The sequence below is a fragment of the Anguilla anguilla genome, chromosome 15 (assembly GCF_013347855.1).
Source record: "Anguilla anguilla isolate fAngAng1 chromosome 15, fAngAng1.pri, whole genome shotgun sequence".
Lineage (NCBI taxonomy): Eukaryota > Metazoa > Chordata > Actinopteri > Anguilliformes > Anguillidae > Anguilla > Anguilla anguilla.
This window is the reverse complement of record NC_049215.1, coordinates 30,084,994-30,107,106: the sequence shown is the minus strand read 5'-3', so window position 1 is coordinate 30,107,106 and position 22,113 is coordinate 30,084,994. Positions and strand designations below refer to the sequence as shown.

General features: G+C 39.1%; 1 protein-coding gene across 1 annotated transcript; it reads right to left on the bottom strand.

The window, feature by feature from the left end:
• Window positions 1-975: 975 nt before the first annotated feature.
• On the bottom strand, window positions 976-12,535 carry shox (short stature homeobox). The gene is made up of 6 exons (XM_035393029.1): window positions 11,978-12,535; window positions 10,066-10,274; window positions 6,689-6,746; window positions 6,231-6,319; window positions 3,544-3,756; window positions 976-3,128 (listed from the first exon to the last, which is right to left on the bottom strand). Exons 1-6 carry the CDS (start codon window positions 12,225-12,227, stop codon window positions 3,024-3,026), a joined length of 924 nt encoding a protein of 307 aa, XP_035248920.1. The 5' UTR covers window positions 12,228-12,535; the 3' UTR covers window positions 976-3,023.
• Between the last annotated feature and the right edge of the window lie 9,578 nt (window positions 12,536-22,113).

Genomic DNA, 22,113 nt, shown 5'->3' with positions numbered 1-22,113 from the left:
CTTGATGTATGAGTGCAGGGGTACAAATTAAACACCAGGCCCTTTTTTTTGTTAGGGGCGGTGGTGTGCACTGGCTCAACAGAATGCCATTTGGGCTGATTTCTGTCTGCAGTTCAGACACACAAAAAGAAAGGAGTGATACATTGTGTGCTGTAATTACCTTGTGCACACACATCTGGAATTAAGTATTCTGGAGGCCACTAATATATATTAAAAGTCTACCTTTTTAAATGCGCAAAATAACTTTAATCTGTGCTAATTATCCGAGCAGCTTTTCAACTGAGCACATGCAAAGGTGAACGCAGGACTCTGAAAGTGAATCTGAAATTACTTGTAGTGGAGAAAATAATTTTAGGGACCAGCCTGATACCGAAGACAAAAATTTAAACCCCTGGTTATTTTCAGAACAGTTCAGAACAAGCTTTTTTCCCATTTAAAGTTTTCTTTGTCCTGTTCTCATTTATTTCTGTGCTGTTGATTTGCCAGTTCTGCCTGAAGGAACTGTGTCCGTACATCTGGATTCCATAGTGGCTCAGTTTCCCTTGCTGGCAAAAGATGGATTGGATCTGATCCATTCTGATGGCTGACATGGATACTAAGAATAGAAGGAAGTAGTGACTAAAAAAGACTTGATATGGCCAGTGGTACAGCCCTTTTGAATTTTGGAAGAAAGCTGTCAGAATTTCCCTCCAATAATAACTCATTCTAATACTCACGTTCCTATGTATTTACATATTGCCATAAAATTGCTGTCATGGTCTCATATGTTAGATTTTCTTGGAAAACCTTTTTTTCATTTTTCTAACAAATCTTTGAGAGACGCATCATCAGTACACAATAAATTAGGCCCGTTGTCTAGCACAAGAGAACCTATAGATTTCTCTTAATTAATTAGTTTATCTGTGCTCCCAATGTGCTGCCTGTAAAAAACTTTTTTTCAAATGTAACTATATTATGAAGTATTGTAAAACTGCATTACAAATATTTATAACTTTATTAATAGTTTACTTGTACAACATGTACATTCATATTGTGTGAATCAACAGAAAAAACACGCTGTAACAGAACTGTATGGCGAACCATGTTTAAAGCATGCTTGCATGAGTCACAAAGAAAGAAACTGTGACTTAACTGTGATAATGACAGCTACAAGTTCCATGGAGTTTAAAATGAATTTAAACTTGTTTGAAGTATTTTAGTTTTTTTTTTTAACCATCCCTGAAATGTTTGTAAACTCAGACACAACATTTTATGCTAAAAAAAATGTACTACACCCAGCCATGTTCTGATCAACTGTTACAAAAGGAAAATTTTTTAAAATATATAAAAATAAATGCAAAGCCATGTAAAATGTACACTCGCAATTTGACTTAAACTTTCATTTATAATCTTTCAAACAAAATAATAAATAAATGCACCCAAGAAATTATTTAACATGGAAACATTGCTTAATACTTGTAAGGGTGGTGTGTGAGCCAGAAAAATGATTTGAAATTAATAATATACTGTTAGAGGTAGACCTTACTAGGATCATTTTTTGAATTCAATAGTATTTGACAAGTTTTGACAACACCATCCATTTCATTGGCATTTTCCCAAGCAATAACTAATTAATTAAAATGTTTCATTGGTTACTTGTTTTTTAAATATATGAAGTTTCTACAAAGAAAAATTATGAGCGTTTATTGGGTAGTGCTGTGAACTGATTTTAAAGGTTATGCTTTACTGTATTCTTAGGATATCAAAAAAATATTTTGTTTTAGTAGTAACCAGCTCATATATTTGTTTGTGGCATATAAAACCGCATTTCTAACAGATTGTAAAATATCAAATGAGACTGTGAGGCTCGTTGGTTTCTGGTGAGTCTAAAAATTGTTTTGCTTGTGTCAATACTATACAGCAGATGTTAAAGAACTCTTTCAGATCCTAGTCCATCCATTGTCAATCTGAACAACAGCAAACAAAAGTGCTCTCATCTACCTCAACAAGTTATTGTTTCTGCATGTGCGCAAAACTAGGCTTGCGTACCTCTGAACATCAGGAGTTATGGCATGTAATTGCTGAAAATGAATTCATAACTTTTAAATCTTAGAAAATGTTCTGTTTGGCAAAGTAATTTGACATCTGTGTCAAAAAAGCGACTGAAAATCACTGTTTTTTTCCCCCCATTAACAATTTACTGCTATTTTAATTTTTATATATATTTACAGTATTGCACTTAACTGCACACAGTTGCATTTCAGTTTGACTGATGCTGAATTAATATCTTAAATTACATAATTGCAGTTACCCTTCATCCCTTTGACACGTGTCACTTCAATGCCTTTTTGGTGACACCAAACCCCCCTTTCTCTAACCATCTACCCTCGCATTTAAAAGTAGCATGAATTTTGTAAACAACTTGAAGTGCAAAAGCTATTTTCACTTCTATCCCCGGGACACAGCACAATTAAAAAATACAAAAAATAAAATCAGGTGAGCACAACATGAGAATAAAAACATGATCCTGCAGACGCATGCCCATCAGAAATACAGCAACACAAAATTCCCTCCAAAAAAAGAAAAGAAGACTCAAGTGTATGCTGGGAAAAAAAAAACTAAAGCTCTGCTTTTTGCTGCATCCTACGCGCGTGTACACACACACAGCTTGAATGGAAAGATTGAATGGAAAACAAAAAAAGTATTTTCTGAAGATGAATATAGTGGAATCTTTTCATGGCAGTGATTATAACATAGTCACATGTGTGTGTCAGTCACAAAGGAGGCCAGCCCCAAAAAAAAAAAAAAAAAGTTATTTTTTTTTCTTTTTTTCTCCCCTTCCTGTCAAACGCATGCAGTGGGCGGAGTCAGGAGCACAGTGGTAGGAGGCAAACATGGCCGCTTGCGCCAGGCTGAGCATCCAAACGTCTCGGGGGTCCGCAGAGACACTAGTTTTTTTTGTTGTTTTTTTTCTTTCTGACGTCTGAGTTTGTTTTGCCCATTTCTTTTTTGTTTATTTATTTATTTTTAAAAGTCTTCCGGTGTTAAAGGCAGGTTTTCAGACAGACATCCGGACATGGTTTGTACAGTCCTGGGGCCGTGATCTGGGCCTGGAACGGACTGAACCACAGGCCTCCAAGTACTCCTGCCTGTTGGGCGAAAAGTAAAAAGGTGATTTCATTGGTGTTTAATTACCGTCCCTACGAGTGGTTGTTTTGGCAGCTGGTTTTGTGTCAGTTTTTTTTCCCCCCCTCCTCCTCTCTCTCTTTCTCTCTCTCTCTCTCTCGCTCTCTCTCTCCCTTCCTTCCTTCCTCTCTCTCTCTCTCAGTTCAGCTCAGTATTTGTTCTTGGTTATGTTTTTTTTTTTTTTAAGTTTTTTTTTTTTCAGTTTTAGTCGTTTGTTTTTGTTTTTGTTTTTTTTTTATCTGTGAGTGTCTCTGCCTTGTTCTCGCAGGCCCGTAGAGAGTCCTGTGTGAGGGAAGCGGTTATTTACTGAGAGTTCAGAGCAGCGGGAGGGAGGTGTCCAGGGGGTCAGAGGCCCAGCGCCTCTGCGTGTTTCCTTGCCTTAAGTCTGAGGTCGGCGATGCTCGAGTTCTTGCTGTTGCTCTTGGCGGCCGCCGCCACCGCGGCCGCCGCCGAGGCCGAGTCGGCCAGCGACGCGATTGGTAGTCCGAAAGGCGGGGGCGGGAACATCAGGTAGGGCGCGTGGGCCGCCAGGTGAGGGTGCAGGTGCGGGTGAGAGTGGGCCACGCCCTCCAGCTGCAGCTGGGCTTGTACCTGAAGAGCAAACACAAGACGCGTGGTTATTTACACTCAGTCTCATCGCAAACACGCCTCGCCTCCAGCGGCTGCTTTAAGCAAGCGCTGCTGTACCTACAGAGCCCGCGCTGAATTTAGTGATGAGCGTCTTAGAAAAACAGAAAATACTGAGCAATCTCCTCACTTTCTTCGGTTTCCAAAGGTCAGTACAAAGCTCACTGCGCTTAAATTGAACGTTGGCCTGTGTGAGTGTGGAGAGTGCAAGCGATCGCCATTTGGAATTTGATGCCGCCAAAACAGAAGATGAGCTTTTCACAATCGCATTTTCTCTGAAAATAGCTAAAAACCGACTGTGTTCGTACCTCCAGTTTTCTCAGGGTTGCCTTTTTCGGATAACAGATCACACAGTGTGCTAAAAACATTGAAACTTGACTGTCTGAAATTAAAGTGCTTGTGTCAGTTTAATACGTGAGCAGATGTGCTTCATCCTCCAGGAAGTCTCCCCTACACAGTGTTCCCATATGTCTGTACCAGACAATGCCATATGGGAAAATTATAAACAAATATCAATGCACAACGGAAAATTCAGATTTATATAGATGTATATATTTCTCCAGAATTATTTGGAATGAAAAAACAGCTTTTTGTAATAGGGTTTTTAAATTCCAGGAAGCACATTCCTGGCAATTATTTTCCAAGTAGGAGGTGAAATAGTCCCTTGACTTCATAAAATGAAGTGCATTTAGACTTTTCAAACAACCTTCCCAAGTGCTAAAGTTTGTTATCTAACGATTCCATAGGTATCCTTACCATTTTCAACACTCTGATTTAAATAGTACATAGCGAAGTAAATAACTGTGTTTAGTTCCTACATGCAACCATGGAAATGAGAAAATAAAGAAGTTGCTATAGACTGCAGGAAATGTAGCCACAATTGTGCACAAGTCTCTAAAAAAGACCAAATCTTTTTTATCTGGAAGACATTTTAACAAGATGTTTTTTTTTTTTTCAATTTGTCTCACAGCTAAGCAGATTTTGAATTCAAGCCTCTAAATCTCAGGATAGCCAGTACCCTCTGTACATAGTTCTATTTTGGGAAACTGTCCATGCCTTTCTCTGATAATATTGTGAGCTAATATCACAGAGACCCGGGCGTGTTTCAAATACACGGATTTAAATTACTCAGAATTCCCGAGCAGCACCGGGTCCAGAACGGCTCACGTTTCCACTCGCCATCCATTTATGCAAACGCATCCACCACTTAAGAAATTCAGCACGTTGTTCTGGGACACAGAATCCGTGCGCAACCTTGGATTCAAACACGCAAGCCTCTGGTTACAAAGTCCCAACCTGGGAACCGACTCCGTCGCTGCTGGCTGACGGACGCCGGGGCTCGTCAGTCGTCAGGGCAACAGGTGGCGGTCAGCGCCGGGGTCCGCCGGACCGCTGCGACCCCCCACCCCCCCACCCCTCCCTAGCCAGCGCGCCGTTCAGCTAGCTCGGTCCCGCGCGCGCGGCTCGGTGCCAGTAGCCATCGCTGCTTCGTTTCTCCCTCTTCGTAATCTCTTTCATCTGCTTACGCCTGACGTTCTGCTGGCTTAATTAGGGACAGGGGTTTTTTTTTTTTTTTTTTCTTCACAGGGACGATGCAGACGCTGCTTCGCTGATGCCTCTGAAACAGACACTAGATCAAATGTCTCGCCTGTCTCTCTGATGTCACGCGCCTGTAAATGAGCCTCTGAGGTGAAAGGTAAGCTTGGGGTCTTTTACCTTTTTACAATACGCCACTTTCCAGCCCCGCACTCCCATTTCCAACAATAGCATGTGCGACAATGTGATGTACATTACATTCATGTCATATTTATACAGTTATACAACTTAATAGCTCATCCTTCGTGATGCTTGTTCATTAAGAAGTGGTTAATTGCCTCTGCTCCAACATTACTTGTCACCCATTAATGACCCAGATTATCACCGAACCTGACACAAGTTGTAGTATTTTTTGTATGCTTTGCACATTTTTGTTCTCTATCTAATACATTTCCCATCCGGCTTTGAATGGCAACCTAAGTCCATTGATAGCGCTGGTGAACAGTGTCATGCACAGCTCCTGAGGTCACTGGTGTGATTCTGATTTTGTGTCTGAAATGGTTTGTTTCTAATTGTTCGGTTAACTGCTTTTCATGTTCACCTGAATTCACAGTGTTAACACAAGGGAAAGCACTGACCTAAAGAACAGGCTGAAAGAGGCAGTACCATTCTTAATATGTTTAAAGCAAGATTAAATCGCTTATTAAATGTCCTTGAACAACGGTAAACTACATCACTACCTACAGTACGAGACCATTAGCATGGTTGACAAAATGCCCTAGCCTACATATGCAATGTGTGTATTTTTCACATGCTTATTCTACTGCAGTGACCCTTATATGTCAGAAACAAATTATGTATACATGTACACAAATAGGCATTTATATGAAGTGAGGATTTACCTGCTGAAAGGGCATTCTGAGGGCTCCCATGTTCACGTATGGAGCGACTCTACATGCGTCCAAGTGGCTCGCCGTCCCCAAGATGACACCTAGGACAAACCAGGAAAATGACAATCCACATCCACACCGTGCTATGATCCCAATTATCACACTTTGAACAGCAACTCGTGCAGGTGTACAGCTTTCTGTCAGTTGCTCGTATTTTATCCTATCACAAACACACCAAAAAGGGCCTGCGTGTTGCAGCAGAGATTTTTTACAGCTTGGCTTGTCCTTTATGACAACATCAGTGTTTTACATGCTCAAAAACTAGCACTAAGTAACTTAACACTCTTTACAGTATCAGTTTTCAAAATCCAAGTCTCGGGGAGGACATTTTGTGCACCACCAGGCATGCCAAATTACCCCAGCTTGATCACAGATTAAAAAAATGTAGATTAAAAGTCAAATGTGTGTACCTTTGTGCATTTGGTTTTCTTGTTTTCGACATTTAGCTCTTCTGTTCTGAAACCAAACCTAAAAATCAAAGGGTGCCATTAAAAGACTGTAGTGGAATTGCATCGACATACATAGAGGTCCACCTCGTCATTTCAGCGTAGACGAAGAAATCGCGTCGACCATAAGTAGCATAAACAAATGTTGCCTAATACGACTGAAAAAAGCTGCCATTCACAGCAAATGAAAAGGCGCACAGTTAAGCTGTAACTAAAATAAAAATCTAACCAGAAGTCTGATAAATATTTGGGAAAATGCTGATGATATTATTATTATTATTATTATTATTATTATTATTATTATTTATTGTTGGTGGTGGTGGTATTATTATGGGGAGTATATATACGGGAAGTTCGTTACAGTAATTTAGCAGAATATGAAATTGTAGTCTATACTAACATTAAACCCACAGTTTAAATTCATTTAATTTTATCTCAGTTCGATCTTCTTACAAATACATAGGTAGCCATGCAACTAGCTCTGAATGCGTCACTACTTGATTATGGTAATTAATATAAAGTATCCCCCAATCCTTATTAAATTGCACTATCGTAGTTCCGCGACCTTTAATGCTGGTCATTTGCAATGGCATAATTAGTGACAAGATGAACTTCAAAGGGCATTGTTTAATTACCCAAGGTGCCGAAACCATTTGACACTGTTTGAGTTCTATAACAGGGCAAGTTATTGAACGAGCGTTATAATGCGTTTGTCAATAAAATATGCAGAATCGGCAGAATTCCAGAACGGTTGATTATTTGATCGTCCGGACTGCTCCACATAATTACAGAACATAAACAGTCATATAATTAGGTTGTGGTCCGCCAAATCTATTTCAGATTTGTTTGGTATTGAGAGGTACTTTAAGTGAAGAAACACTTCGCAGATAATATTTAATACAAACTCAATGGAACGACATATTGGAGTCTAAAGACATTCACCAGTATTTCCAGTTGTATTAACAATTATGGCATAATTATAATAAAAATAATAATAATTGTATTATTCTTATTGTTAATAATAATAATAATAATAATAATAATAATAATCATCATCATCATCATCATCATCATCATCATCATCATCATCATGATTTAGAAGTAGTAGCAGTAGTAGTAGAAGTACCAGTACTATAAACATCAATTATCATACTTGCATACAAGCGTCTCTATTTTTAAACCTCTACAGAGGCTTATAAAGCTAATAAATCAAATGTTTTACAGCTCAGGACCAATTCCAATTATCCACGAATATGCTAAGCAAAGTGAACTACACTGCTTTAGACAGTTATTTCTTCATTAAGGACCACTCAATGATGCGCTTCACAAATACACTAATGTGATTTCCTTTTGATTTTTATTAGAGACAGTGAATAATGACATTTAATTTAGCTCTGCACCAGAAACCCAACGATATTAGTTGTAATTGAATTACTGCCTGCTTCTCAGTAAGGTCTCATAACTTTCAATTAGATGCCTGACAGCTGGTCGGTGTGGAGTTTCTGTACACGAATATATAGGTCAATATCAGCTATCTACCGGGCAACATTAAATTTACTTACAATAGATTTTCGGTTTAAATTGAAAATATATATACTCTAGCAACTGACGTGAAAAAAATCGCAGCATTGCAAGTGTGTGGGAAAACGTTTCATGCTTCTTATGGATGTAAAGTGAGTTATTTCAGATGTGAAATAAAGTTTACAATTCCCCCCCATCGTTTTAGTCAATGTAACAGCTATTCACTTCCGTCTCTGTCTGTGAAGGTTGATTCTTAGAATTTTAATTTGCGAAAAATGGGAAAGAAATACAGGGAAGAATTTAACCGTTTTTCAAAACATTTTATGGCCGCAGTATCACTGGCAATATAACTGGCACGTAGCCTATTACAAATCTAGCGGCTGATGAAATCATATGAGTGACACGAGAACGTATCCCCTGCAGCAGTACTTTAATATCTTCATTCGTTTAAAAGGTGTGGTATAGATTTCTATTCGGCAACTCCTTTCGCGTGAATTTCCCTGTAATAAAAGCTAACTTTTAAGTCCGCCGTTTTTCTGCCTTTGTGGTATGGAGTAGAAGACGAATGCGCGTGTAATGTTGAAAAGATGTCCAAGTACAATTAAGTAGTAAATGCAGCATGCTATTCTATGTATGAATCTTGTTCTTTTTATTTTGTGATTGTCCATTGACATCTGTTTTATAATAATATAAAAGTTCATGAGAAAGATAGGAATTGCGTTTGGAACCCTCTCCATATAGCACAGTTAACGTTGGAAACGATAACTTGGTGAGTAATTATCCATATTATCCCTGTGTTTAATCACAATAGGGCACATATATTAAATTTCGTGGTCCTGCATTTTATTTTAGAAAACAGAACATTGCCATGCTTTTTGTACATAGGACGTTTAAGATCTCTGGCTGGTTTTTGCTAAACCCCACCTGCTGTTTATCATTGTGGCAATGTATGCTTTCCTAACTGCGTAAACAAACGACTTTAAATGTAATAGATGGTCGACAAATTGTTGAACAGCATAAACGAGGATGTATAGCTCAGGTCTAGTTAACTAAATGAACTGTCAGTTTAATTTCAGATCTGAAAACATTCCAGGGCAGTTTACGGTCATCTTATTTTATGACACACTCACACGCACGCACACACACGTGTTCATGTTGTAGGTTTAAAGAGTGTTATTTACAAACAGATGTACTTTAAGAGATTAATTTTAGATTTATTTTGAGAGTACTGCATATGCTTACTTACTCTTATAATTATAATATTTGTTTAATTATTCTTTTAGGATTCATAATCATTCGTTTCTGATCGTTATTAAACTGTCTTTGCTTAACATGTATGTGGTGTAGCCTACGTGTGTGTGTGTTTATCAAAATATTAGGGGTACATCTGACATTTATTAAAACATTAATCTCCTTTAACATTGGCATACTCTCTTTGAAAGACTGTCTAGACGCACACTTGGAATAACTTTATTAAATGTGTTAAAACGAGCAGATAGGCCTACACGACAAAAACGCAAAGCAATGATATAGAACTTGTAAAGCCTGCTATTTCAAAAATATATGATCTGTAAAACATATTCAACTTTGTTTAGATACATATATATGGGTACTGGTTTAAAAAAAACCTCAACGCGCGAATTTCATTGGAGATTACAAGTGTTGTAGCTAGGCTACTAAATCAGTATGTGTATCAGTCGATCGTTTCTTGTCCTAAGTTTTTCGTTTCAAAGCTTGTTTAAATTCTGTAGCATAGATCTAACGCTTAGACCTTGCCATCAGTGCACGCATAACATTTATTTAGGGAATTCGAGGCTTACCTGGACTCTTGCCTCCGAAAGCCCTAGCCGCTGACTTAGCTCCTCTCTCATGAATGCATCCGGATAGTGCGTCTCATCAAAGAGTCTTTCCAGTTCATTCAGCTGCTCCAAAGTAAAATTTGTCCTACTCCGTCTCTGTTTCAGTTTGCTTTGAGCGTCTTCGTCCTCGGATTTAACTTCTTCTTTCTTCTCCTTGCATTCGTATATCCCTGCGTGAGCAAACCACATTTATTTCAACACCCCTGCGTATTACCTTACAGCACGAGAAGGCCGGCCGCGCTCAAACAAAATGTAGTACATTACAAGGTATGCGTAACTGAATACTTCACGATTTCGACTTTTTGGCAAGCGCTGTTGAATCTGTAAACACGTCTCAAACGTACGCTATACGACTTGCTATAGTTGTAATACACTTATCCGCTTACACGACTCCTACTTGTCATTTTATCTGTCCACTACAAAGCCTACTAACGCCAAGGTCCCGAAAGGCTAAGGCCTATATTGATTTTCACAGATTATAATGTGCAACGATTTGTTTGATACAAATGTGTTAATAGTCATTTAAAATTAGTCTGAAACAAACGATAAACTAGTCACTGCGATGTATAATTAAAAAATGAAAGCATTTTCAAACATTGCAAGCGCTTTCCACGCGGAAAGGCCCAATAAAGGCCAAATAAATTGACATACAATGCCTATTGAGATTAGTTCAATATCTAATCATGCCACATCATCAATATATTGATACATTTTAATATGTCAGTTAATCATAAATGCCAAGTTGAATAAATTCCGTTTGAACAGCAGTAAGCATTGTTCACAAGAAAGGACTGTGTTCAACCCCTTATGAACGTATACTGTATGTAGGTGTGTGACACGGCTCCTGATTTCCCATTGCCATAATTGCAATGAGTTGTCTAAATTTGTAATGTACATATTTTAATATTTCATCCTCTGTCGTGTTGAAATAGTACAAGCCAGGGAATACATCTGCTCCCCTTAATAATACGTTCAATGCAAATATGTGCTTTATAGCTATGCGTTATTTAAACATGTGAATAATAATAATAATAATAATAATAATAATACGCTATGTGGCCATGTGACCAGATGCCACATGAACACGTCACTAAGCTATCCATTAAAATCTAGGAATTACTGTCCAATAGCCTACAAGCCATTGTTCAATTTTTATGTATAGTTTAATATCAAATGCTTTTTGAAATCATAATGTAGGCCTACAATAAGTAATAAAAGTAAACAACATGTTCCCTGAAAAAACTTTGCGTGTTAAGGCAGTATTAAGTTTGATAATAAATTTTGAATTTTTCCGAAATGCAGAAAGGTGCTTTATATAAAATTAATGGTGGAATATTAATGATTACATTGTGGTTATATTAATACTTGGCGGAGTTTTTGCTTGTGGCCTATCGTTTTTAATAGCTGTAGCTATCACAACTTAATAGCCTACTTAGGCGACCATGTACTTCAGATATCAAACAATTGTATTTCATGAATCGAGTAGCTTATTACAAGCGGCTGCAAAATGTTGCATTGATCAAATGTGTACACATGCTTAACGCATTTTAATTATTATGGTTTTCATTCTATAAGACAGATCTGTAGTATTTTAATTTTTGGAAAAACTGTACAACACACGTCTGAAAATACATTGGATATTTGCCAATAGATCGCAGCTGCGAATTCGTTATCATTTTCACAAGATTGTCGTTTCGTGAAATGGTATTGCAATGTAATGTAATTTTTACCCGTGAATTCGATGGTGGTTAGTGCTCTGCAGGAAGTAGGCTACAGTTGTCCAATTACGGGTTTTATATGCGAGTATTTAGAGTGAACCACGTCAGGGACATAGGACAGTTACAAACTTAAACGCTAGCAGAGATGAACTTACCCTCGGAGGCCCTTGAAACGCTAAACTCCTTCAGTTTTTCTTTATCCAGCTCTACGTGTTCTTTGAATAGATGCACCGGACAATGGTTGCTCGTTTCAGTAATGTCCTGGAGGTTTGTCTCCGAGTTGCCCAGCTCCCTGGCTCGCGCTAACCCGCTCTCCAAAACTTCCCTGTACGTTATACTCTCTTTGCTGCTCTCCTTCGTTTTCTGGTCGAACGATTTGGAAACGAACGCCGTAAGTTCTTCCATGTCTCTCGAGTGGTCCTGATAACAGAAATCCACTTTAAATTTCGCTAAAGGTGTCGGTCCTCTGTTCGTTGTTCGTTTACGAAAGCTGCGATACTGGGGGGGTGTAGAAGGTTAGATCACTCCTGCTGTTGTGTCTGTGTTTTTGAGATCACACTATTTATACATGGCTACCTCAGCCCAGCCCCCATCTCCGTGTCTTGAGCAATTACTGCCGGCTCTACCGTCTGAATCCAACTTTCAGCAGCTTTTTCCCGAAATCAATGGGGCAACGGAGTCGGATGATTTAATTACAATTCATTAATATAGCCTACCTAGCTGCGTACGATAAAGCGCACGCGATATATGTGCTACTTTTTCAATTTTGCTCATAATTTAATCAACTAAGTTCAGAAATGCTGTATAGATGCCAAAGGATCATAAGTGCTTATTTATGTTCTCGTGTATACGATTTTAAAACGTGACGTCTTTTGAATAGGCCTACCTACATAGGTTACTTTACTCAAGAGAGTGGTGTCACTCACTTGTCAAAACCTGCAGCCTACCGGTGTGCGGACGGTACCTGCGAAGGTGACAATATGTATCTAATTAATGTAATGTAAGAAATTGATTTATTGACTGTCGCTCCTCAAATATATTTTCAGCGGCGAAAAAAAAGGTTGTTCGTCGTGGTATTGACATTTTCCTCTAATTAGCCGCATTGTCCGTGTAGTTAATTAATTCCCATTTTTCAGGAGAGACGTGGGAATCCTATTGACCCTAACCTAGTTTCAGCAACAGTAGATTAAAAAAGCATAGGGTGACATGTTTAAAAATATTTACCTCGACAATTGTTATGGTTATTTCACCTGCTTGTCTATTTGTCAACTTAAATTTTTTTTTTTAAACCCATCTAATGTGTTTGTTTGGTCACACTTGAACACATTTCTGTCTCCAGTGTATGCGCGCAGCTAATGTATATTTAGAAAACACTCGTTTATGCGACTTTTCATGATAAATGTAAGTAAACCATTGAGCAGATTGCAAGCCGAACATATAATCTCTTTATGTTCTTTTTCTTTTGATATTATTTATGTCTAATTTAAGAATACAAATTCTGCATATATTAATGTATTTTTTCAGAATTACGCGCACATGGTGAAATATCATTTTGACCATGTTGTTGACCAGCGAGGTATGGTGAAAATTATAATAACAAATTTCTGTTAATTGCGTAAACTCAACCATCTATTTATACAACGCACAATTTACGCACATTTGATGACATAAATATAAAATTACTATTTTCATAAAATTGTAAGAAAATACATTTATTTCATAAATTATATGAAAAAACTATAATCAGAAAATTTTCATTTTGAATGTAAATCTGAGTGAGTGGGACTGTGCAGATTAAAAGCAACGCAAGCAAAACTATAAGGGAAGGTTTTTACCTTTCGTATATTTAACGCTGCCTGACACTTGAGGTGCAATTAATTCCTTTATACCTTTTGTAAAAAAGTAAATACCACGGCGAGACTCTTGTGTCTCTATATTTGGCCCGAAACGAAATATAAAGCTATTCTTATTGGCAAGACAACATATTTGTTGCACTTCGTTGGCTGTACAGCGACCCTTTTCTTTATGTATGTCCTGGTTCAAGAAATGTTTTGCCATCCCAAAACTGGAGGCTGGTCGGAATTTATGTCGAGAATGTCATTTTTTAAAATTATTTTCGTTTCTGAGCTGTTGCGATATGTTGTATTACTTACAGCAACTAACGACTATAGAAGAGCAATGGGTAAGAGATGCAATTAAAGCTTCAACGATAACGCTTGATAACGGTTTATGATTTCTTGACCTAGAAGGGAAAATTTAGCCTTCTCTATACCTCATTGTGAGGTCTTCAAAATTTAATTATGAAAATAAAGCAAAGTATCCGATAGGCAGTCCGCTGAGTAATTTATGAACTACGTCCTCATAAATCTGAATGTGTTCTGTTTAACAGATTAGCATTATAAATAAGAAGTCAAAACATGCAAGATAATAATCACAGGCTACAGTACAGTGTAGCCTGGTTGTTACAGGTGACAGTGACATATAGACGCTTGTATAGTGCCCTAAGGCCAAATAATATATTTCTTAAATGTAAATATGGTAAATAAATATTCCTTGTTCATTTTAACTGAAAATTTGCTTTGTTCAATAAAATTGTAATTCAAACGATGCGATGCAAACTTATTACCAGTTAAAACGCTACATGTTATTTTAAATATTGTTACATAAATAAGATAATATTCCATTATGCCACGAAAAATAAAAAACGTTTTGATACAAATTGTACTAACTTATAAGTGCAGGCCTCTCCCCGCTGGTTTGTGTTAGCTAGTGCAGCTTCTTGATTCAGATGCACTTTAATAACTCCAAGACTTCAAAGTGCCCCTAATAAGTGTTTGAACATTACTGAATGCAGGCCGATTGACGGAGATTATCTACATGTGGTTCCCAATCTAACAACAGCCTCGAGGGTATAGGAATACTCCAGCACAAATCGACCATCAGTAGAAGATCTTACACAGCCGTGCGCCAGTCACCGTTTCTTCGTGGCGAAACCTCCTTAAAGGCGCACGAGGCATATTTGCGCTTGCCTGGCTTGTTCGGTTATGACAAAAATCCTCCCTCCCACACTGTTTAGCTCTGTATCTTTCTTCTCCTCACAGTCAAGTATTTTAAATCAGGATCGCGGCATGATGTTTTTGAAACGGGGAGTCACATGCCTCTGTTGAAAGCTCGACAGCTGACATGATTGGTGGTAAGTTATTTAACCAAACGTCTTTGACCACACCTAGCTTCAAAATTAATGTCCGCCGATTATTGTCAGTTGTTGACCGTTCCCTCTACTAACCTACATGTAAACGTATTATTACTGATTTTAAAACACTGTTGTATTCCCATTCCAACTCACCTTTAATACTTTTTTCCAGCATTATATATATATATATATATATATATATATATATATATATATATATATAATTCTACACATATATAAGTATGTGTGTGAGGGAGAGAAATTCATGTCACAACTACAGATAAATATTGTATATACATTTATTATCTATACGTGATATTTAACTTGAAGGACATAAATGTTTCTCTGCAGCAGGGAATTCGAATTGAGATCCAAAGCGTTATAATGTGCCTAGTACGGTGTCCTGGATTGTCCCCTGAGTATACGGGACAGCCCCACACAAATATATCCAGCCCTACAGGGGCATAGTAGTCCACCCCTATTCCCTACGCAAAGCATCAAAGTAGGTCTAATTGTGTTATTTTTATTTTTCCTCGAGAAACTATTGCAGCTCTCGACACACTACCTCCGGCTATTGAGTTAATATCGATTTATTCGGGGTTTTTTTTATTTTCGGTTAAAGTTAAATGTGTGAGAGTGTACTGTAAATATGATTGTACAAGATACGCAAATAAGGTTTTCAGGGGATCCGGGTGTTCATAAATACACGACAAAAAATTACATTCTGCGAGCAATGCAAGATTTCAGTTTACGGGATAATCTCAGAAAAGCAAAACTTTAAAAAAAGAAGATACACAATACGCGTCGCTAAGTTTATCTCGGAAACAATAGAAAAGAAGTTTGTCACACGATGGGCCTCATTCAGTAACAGCAAAAAGTGTAGCGTTATGAAGCCTAAACACTTCAACATTATGAGTATGGCGGTTGCTGAAATGCCTATAAATAGAGCATACAAAGATTATTTTTTTGGGAGTGGGAAGCGATTTGTGTTCTATTGACAGATTATAGCCACATTGAATAAGGTCTACTATGCCATTCGGAAGGCCTGAGACTGTTATTATAGTTTTTCATGGTGCCTCGTTACATGTCAGTTTATCAGATACATTCAGTTGTGAACGTATACAGCAGTGATTAGGCTTTATATCGAATTTGTGAATAAAATGTAAATCTAGATTTATCCGAACGTCTAGCCTAGTTAGACACTGTCTTCTCATACCGGACAAACGCCACTACTCGTCCATTTGAAGAACCCATTTGCCATCCACATCACCAAAGAGCAGGTCGGAAATAGCCTGCGACCGTAAGTAGCCTAGACATTAAATAGACAGTTCCCATATGAAATCATACCCTCCGTGCTGTATGCTTTTTTCAATGAGAATTTTATTCCTATCATATGTAGCCTAATACCGTCCTCTTGGTAAGATCGCAATAACGTCCATTGTGTTTTCATACGGATTTAATTCATGCAGATACATAGATAACTGTCACTTTAAGAGATTCTTTTCCTGAATGATTTCCCTTTACTTATACAGTTGGCGCTGAGTACATAGTTCGGGTCCCAGTGGCGTTAAATGTAGGCATAGGCTTATGGTAATTTGACTACATCTCTGGAAAATTGTACCATGCTATTATGATGGATCTACATTTTGCCAAATTATTGGCCAGTAAGCAATATCTTGTGTTATACTGACGTTTTGAGTGTGTGTGGTCCTGTGAGCTTCCTTGGGAAATGGTTAATACGGTATATTGTGCATTACACACATCACTTCGAGGATAGACAATCACTGAGGAACTTTTCGCTGCAGCGCGAGATCACTGCGCCGGAGCATGCAGTGCAGCTCAGTGGGAAGCTTGTTAGTAAAGTGGGAGAGAAACTCTACTGCTGCAATCTCGCGCTATAACGGAAAAATACCTGAGCTGCGTTTGAATTAGCTCACTTGCACAGATTAATCCCTGACGGACTGGCACTGAATGATTCGAAACTCATATTTAAAACAGTTAATATTTGCCACGTTGTTCAAAGAAGCCCGATCCTTAATTATGTACGTGGGAGTTGAAGCTTAATCTTGAGTCAATTTGCCATTCTCAGAGGAAATATATCTTGACGTGTGGTCGAGTAAATATATTGAAGTGAATGGCGTAACGTGCGCGTATTAACAAGAATGGCTGGGTAGCTATAACACTTTTGCGTATCATTTTAAAGCAGAACTTGATCACTATGAGAAATTTATCCAGACAGAAAGTAATTATTTTTGCATTATATTTTGTCTGTGCTGCAAAGGCACATATTGGAATATTTTACCAAAACAGTTTTTCTCTGATTCATTTTATTTAAGGACCAATACAGTGTAGGGAAACTCAATGTCCCATTTGTATTTAGCCATATAATCACTACAATTTGCAGATGTGTTGAATGTTGTGCTCCTGTTTTCTGTCCATGTTCATTTTCATGTCATTTTTTCCAAATCCATTTTGGTTTAGTTTATGTCCAACTGTCAGTATCCTTTTATAAGTTTTGACTCTTCACCAGAAGTGACTGTAAATACTTCTGTTGGACTTCTTTAAAATTCTTTAAATGCAGCTTCTACTTGCAATTTTCTTTTTTAAGGCTGTAATGTTTGGCACCATTTAAGGGCTAAAAATGCATGATGAATTTTCCATGGTACAGAATCAAATTCTGTTTTCTTTACAAATGTGCGCTGTAAAAGTGAATCTGTGTAAAAATTAACTGGAAATAAAGTAAATATAGAGCTTAGACCAGTATTTGCCAAGAACAAGAAGGAAACTCCCAAGTACATAAAGTCAAATCTCTTCAATGACAATTAGGGATATATTACTACCTTTTCTGTGTCAAATTTCCTGGTAAGAACCGAATGCTACAGATATTCCTTCTCATTTATTGGCCTGTTACTTTCTTAGAATGATGCAAAGAGCAGAACAGTAGCTTTGATCTCGATCACCTCAGTTGACCGCGTGCAAGGTCATTTGAAAGGCAGCTTCGCAGCAGACGTACTGAAAAGAAATGTAAACTTTCTCGTGGGATACTGATCCTCTAAACCCCCCTGTGTTTATTCTTGTCTGATACCTGTACCGAGGCATTTTGCCGTACCCAGCAATGTACCCCGGGATGGTACTGTAAGCCGATAGCCATCTCAGTCGGGGTTTCCTGAGCTTAAAGGCAAGTAACCAAGCCAAACATTTTCTTTCAGTAAAATTGTACATGGCAAGCGAACACATTCTGTGGAACCTCAGTAGACATAAATACCTTGTAGAGTTGGAGGTTCATGTGGAGGTGGATAGGGGAGCAGTTTGCCCCCCCCCCCCCTTTTTTTCTTCTTTTTTTCCATCTGCCGTGACCCCACAGGGCACAAGGACTTCCGACTCAAAGGAGGCATGAAATCAACATTATATCCCGAAACGCCGGCTGGATTTTCTGCAAAATCGCTGTAATCCAGTGACAATTGTTAAAGGAAAGAAAACACAACCCTCAAATCCACACAAGTGTGCTTGCCACGCATACATGCATGCATACACACACACACACACACATGCATGCACACACACGCATGCGCACACACCCTCACACACACACACACACGCATGCACACACACCCTCACACACACACACACACGCATGCACACACACCGCCCTTTTTGCATGGGCAAGTGGAAGACAGCAGTTTACTTACCTTTCAAAGGACTCCATAGTATAAAGACAAATTGAAAGACTTCACTGTTTTTTTTTTTAACTCTCAATGCGGTCCTACTCATAGTTCTAACTAATCATCACGGTGTGATTCTTCTCAGCCGAAACCCTCCCTCACTGGTTGATGCTGAAGTTAACTTTGCCATGGCCTGAAGGGTTGCTGGCCACAGCTGACTCTGGCACCTTCAGGATTTGATATGTGCGTGTAAAAATCCAGATTCTGCGGCCCAGTGTAAGGGTCCCACTTTGGTTATCTAGTTAAAATCCATGAGGGGAAGAGGTTTGCTGCACCATTATTCTAACGGTCAGGCCCATTTAGTAAAACAGTACAGTGGTGGATTTGTGAGTTAACCTTACTAATCTCATAATTTAACCTCTTTCAGTCAGCTACATAGTAGCTTTGCAAAATCGCCTGACGAGATGCAAATCATGAGCAGATTAATGTGTCATTAGAGTAAGTAAGAATCAAAGGTTTCACTAGTCATTTCAATCATCATAATTTACCTTATTTTTTTTGTGTGCATTAAATATGTCAGATAGGTACCTTGTGGTCACGAGTTGCAGGGAGAAGCTATTGCACACCAAAAATTATTTCCATTAGTCTTTGAAACCATCTCAATTAGTTTACAGTTGCTGTCTCTCCAGTTACACAAATGTGGTCCGGCAGGCAGAAGTGGTACATTATCTTACACTGCGCACCTTCTCGCTGATTGATTGCCCTCGGTCCGCGATATTAGTAATTGAATGACTTATGGAACTGCGCACCCCTAGGGGGCTCAAACCCCCGAGCATCGGCTTCAGAGCTGCAAATGTCCTATCATAAGTTTTACCATCACGGGTCACGCTTCACTGTCAGCTCTCATAATGATAAAAATAAGTCTGTGAGGATTTCTGTCTTCGTGTTCAGGTTTCCATGCTAACTCTAGGTGGACATGTGGCAGTTAGAATTTAGCATGGAGTTTTCATGACGATATTAGTGTTGTTAGCCTTCGACCCATGGGAAATGGGATACATACAGCATTAAGTGCAAATCAATACTCTTTGGAGTCATTTATAAAGCATGACACTTCTTCTTTCACATATAAGTGTACAGGTTATCTTCTTTGCTACAGTCGCTGCCATTTTGTTTTGAAGCTTTCGCCTGTCTGTTCTTTAAAGTAAAATTTTCTGTTTCGTGAAAAAGTCCACCTCTTTGTGATAATTATCAAACAGGAACATACATAAAATAAAATCAATTAGATGTGTGACATATCTTTAATGAAGATTTAATGAAGGTATATGATTAAGTGCTAGATATAGTGTTTATATACACTGTGTTAGCACAGGCCATTTTCATTCATAGCAGTAAATGTTAGCATTGTACAGTACAAATCACGATGAAAACAACTTTAAGATACCGCGATATCTGGTAGACAAAGCCGGAGAGAATAAAACCGTTAGGATATCGCTTTTAGCATAAATTAATTTGGCTAATGCGGCGGTGTGTCAGGTTATCCTTGTACGAGGATTCCCACAGTATATCAACAATGCCTGTAGAGACCAAGCCGCTTCACTTAAGTGTCCATTTAAGTGAACGGTATCTGTGCCGCCGTTACAAGCCAGAGGTCTCTTGTGTCACGCGGAGACCGCAGAGCCATTTGACATGAGCACAGCCGCCCTTTTTCACAGGGCCTTCCTGCTGCACTTGTACTTGCTCAATCATGCAATAAAAAGCGTGTTTAAAAAAAAAAATACTAAAAAGAAAAGCCAGGGCTTCTCCGTGAGAGCTGAAGACGTGGTGTGCTCCTTTTGGTCGTTTGTAGCCGGGTGATTTATGCACTCATCTTAAGAAGGAGAAGTCACCAAATAGCTGCGCTCATTAAGATTAATTAGCGGCAGGGTACGAAGTGGCAGGGCTAATTAAGAGGCACTGTGGACGGTGTGCGGGTTTGCAGTCAGAGGTGGCCTTCTCCTCGGGCCTTTCAGTGCTCTGGACCGGTGGGGGGCGGGGGGAGGGGAGGGGGTGGTTGTTTAGGGTGGGGGGGGCGGGGGGGGGGGGGTGGGTTGGGGGTTGTTTAGGGTGGGGGGTTGGGGGTTGCGGACCATCTGTAGATGAATCTGAAGGCAGAGTCTCCAGTGGTCTCCATCTGTCAGGCCTGTCCTCTGCCCCCCCCCCCTGGGCCCACTGGATACAGGACCCAGATCAGGACCTGCCCTCTTATCGCAGTGCCTGTGCACACACGTGTGTGCTTGTGTATGCATCGTATGTGCATGTAGATGTGTATGTGTACATGTGTTTGTGTGTATTTGTGTGTGTGTGTGTGTGTGTGTGTGTATTTGTGTGTTTATGTATGTGTTTGTACACATGTAAGTGAACATGTGTGATAAGTGCACATGTTTAGACCTCCAAAATCTTGACAGTTGAAGTAGTCAACTGAAGTAGAATTGATGCAGCCACCTGAAATCCCCAGCAATGAAACTTTTAGTAAAGGCAGTTCTGCCATTAAAGTGCCACTACAGTGCAGCAATACACATAGTTCCAAGCATAAAGATTTTTTGTTGTTGTTGTATGGGACTGTCCTGCCTGCTGCCTGAGGGACAGAGCTGGCTGTCTCTGTGTGTACGCGGTGTCACATCGTCACTCAAGGAACAATTAGACCCAGCCTGGGGCCACTGGCTGCTGGAGCACACTGTCCCTGGTGGGCTACACACCATCATCACATCTCCAGTGTCTTACCCCTTCTGTTCCCCAAAGAAGCTCAACCCTAACCTGTCAGTGGACGTCCCGCAGTGGGAGCCTACAAATTTGAGGCTGTCCCCCCACCCCCCACCCCCTCGCCCACTACCCCCTTTTTGGGGTAACCAAAAAACAAGTAAATAAAAAATAAAAAAAACTGTGTAGAGAAGTACAACCAGGCAACCTGGTTTGGTGAGAGGGGAAATGCTGTCTGTTGCTTCGGTATCAAACATAGCTGTCACAGCACGTGATTTGCCATTGCCACATCAGGAAGTGTAAATTCAGTGTGACACGTGAGGAAGGGGTTTTGTTTTTAGCAGTATGTGATCAAAACAGTGCTGGAAGCGTGAGGTTAGGAGAGAATAACTCAGTTCAACGATGGAGCCATATTTCCGTTATTCATCTGAGGGTGGACGTCAGATCCATCGATTTGAATTTAAACATTCCGCAATGAATTGTTCTCCCTGTCAGGCGAACGTATTTGCATGCTCCTGTACGTTTCTCAGAATAATTCTCAAAATTGATGTAATTGTATCAATAAATTCTGTAGAGGGAATATGGTCTTGTAAAATAAAAGCCAAAAGACTGAACACAATATATACAATTTCGTGTGATAAAAAAATGAGAAACATTGTATGTTACAGAAATGGAAGTTGAAAATTATTCTTCCCCTCTC

Coding starts and splice junctions, on each gene's coding strand:
- shox (XM_035393029.1), bottom strand. CDS start 12,227: ATGGAAGAACTTACGGCGTTCGTTTCCAAATCGTTCGACCAGAAAACG. Junction 6,747..10,065: donor TTTCGGAGGCAAGAGTCCAG/GTAAGCCTCGAA, acceptor TTTGATTTTTAG/GTTTGGTTTCAGAACAGAAG. Junction 3,129..3,543: donor TCGCCGACCTCAGACTTAAG/GCAAGGAAACAC, acceptor TTCGCCCAACAG/GCAGGAGTACTTGGAGGCCT.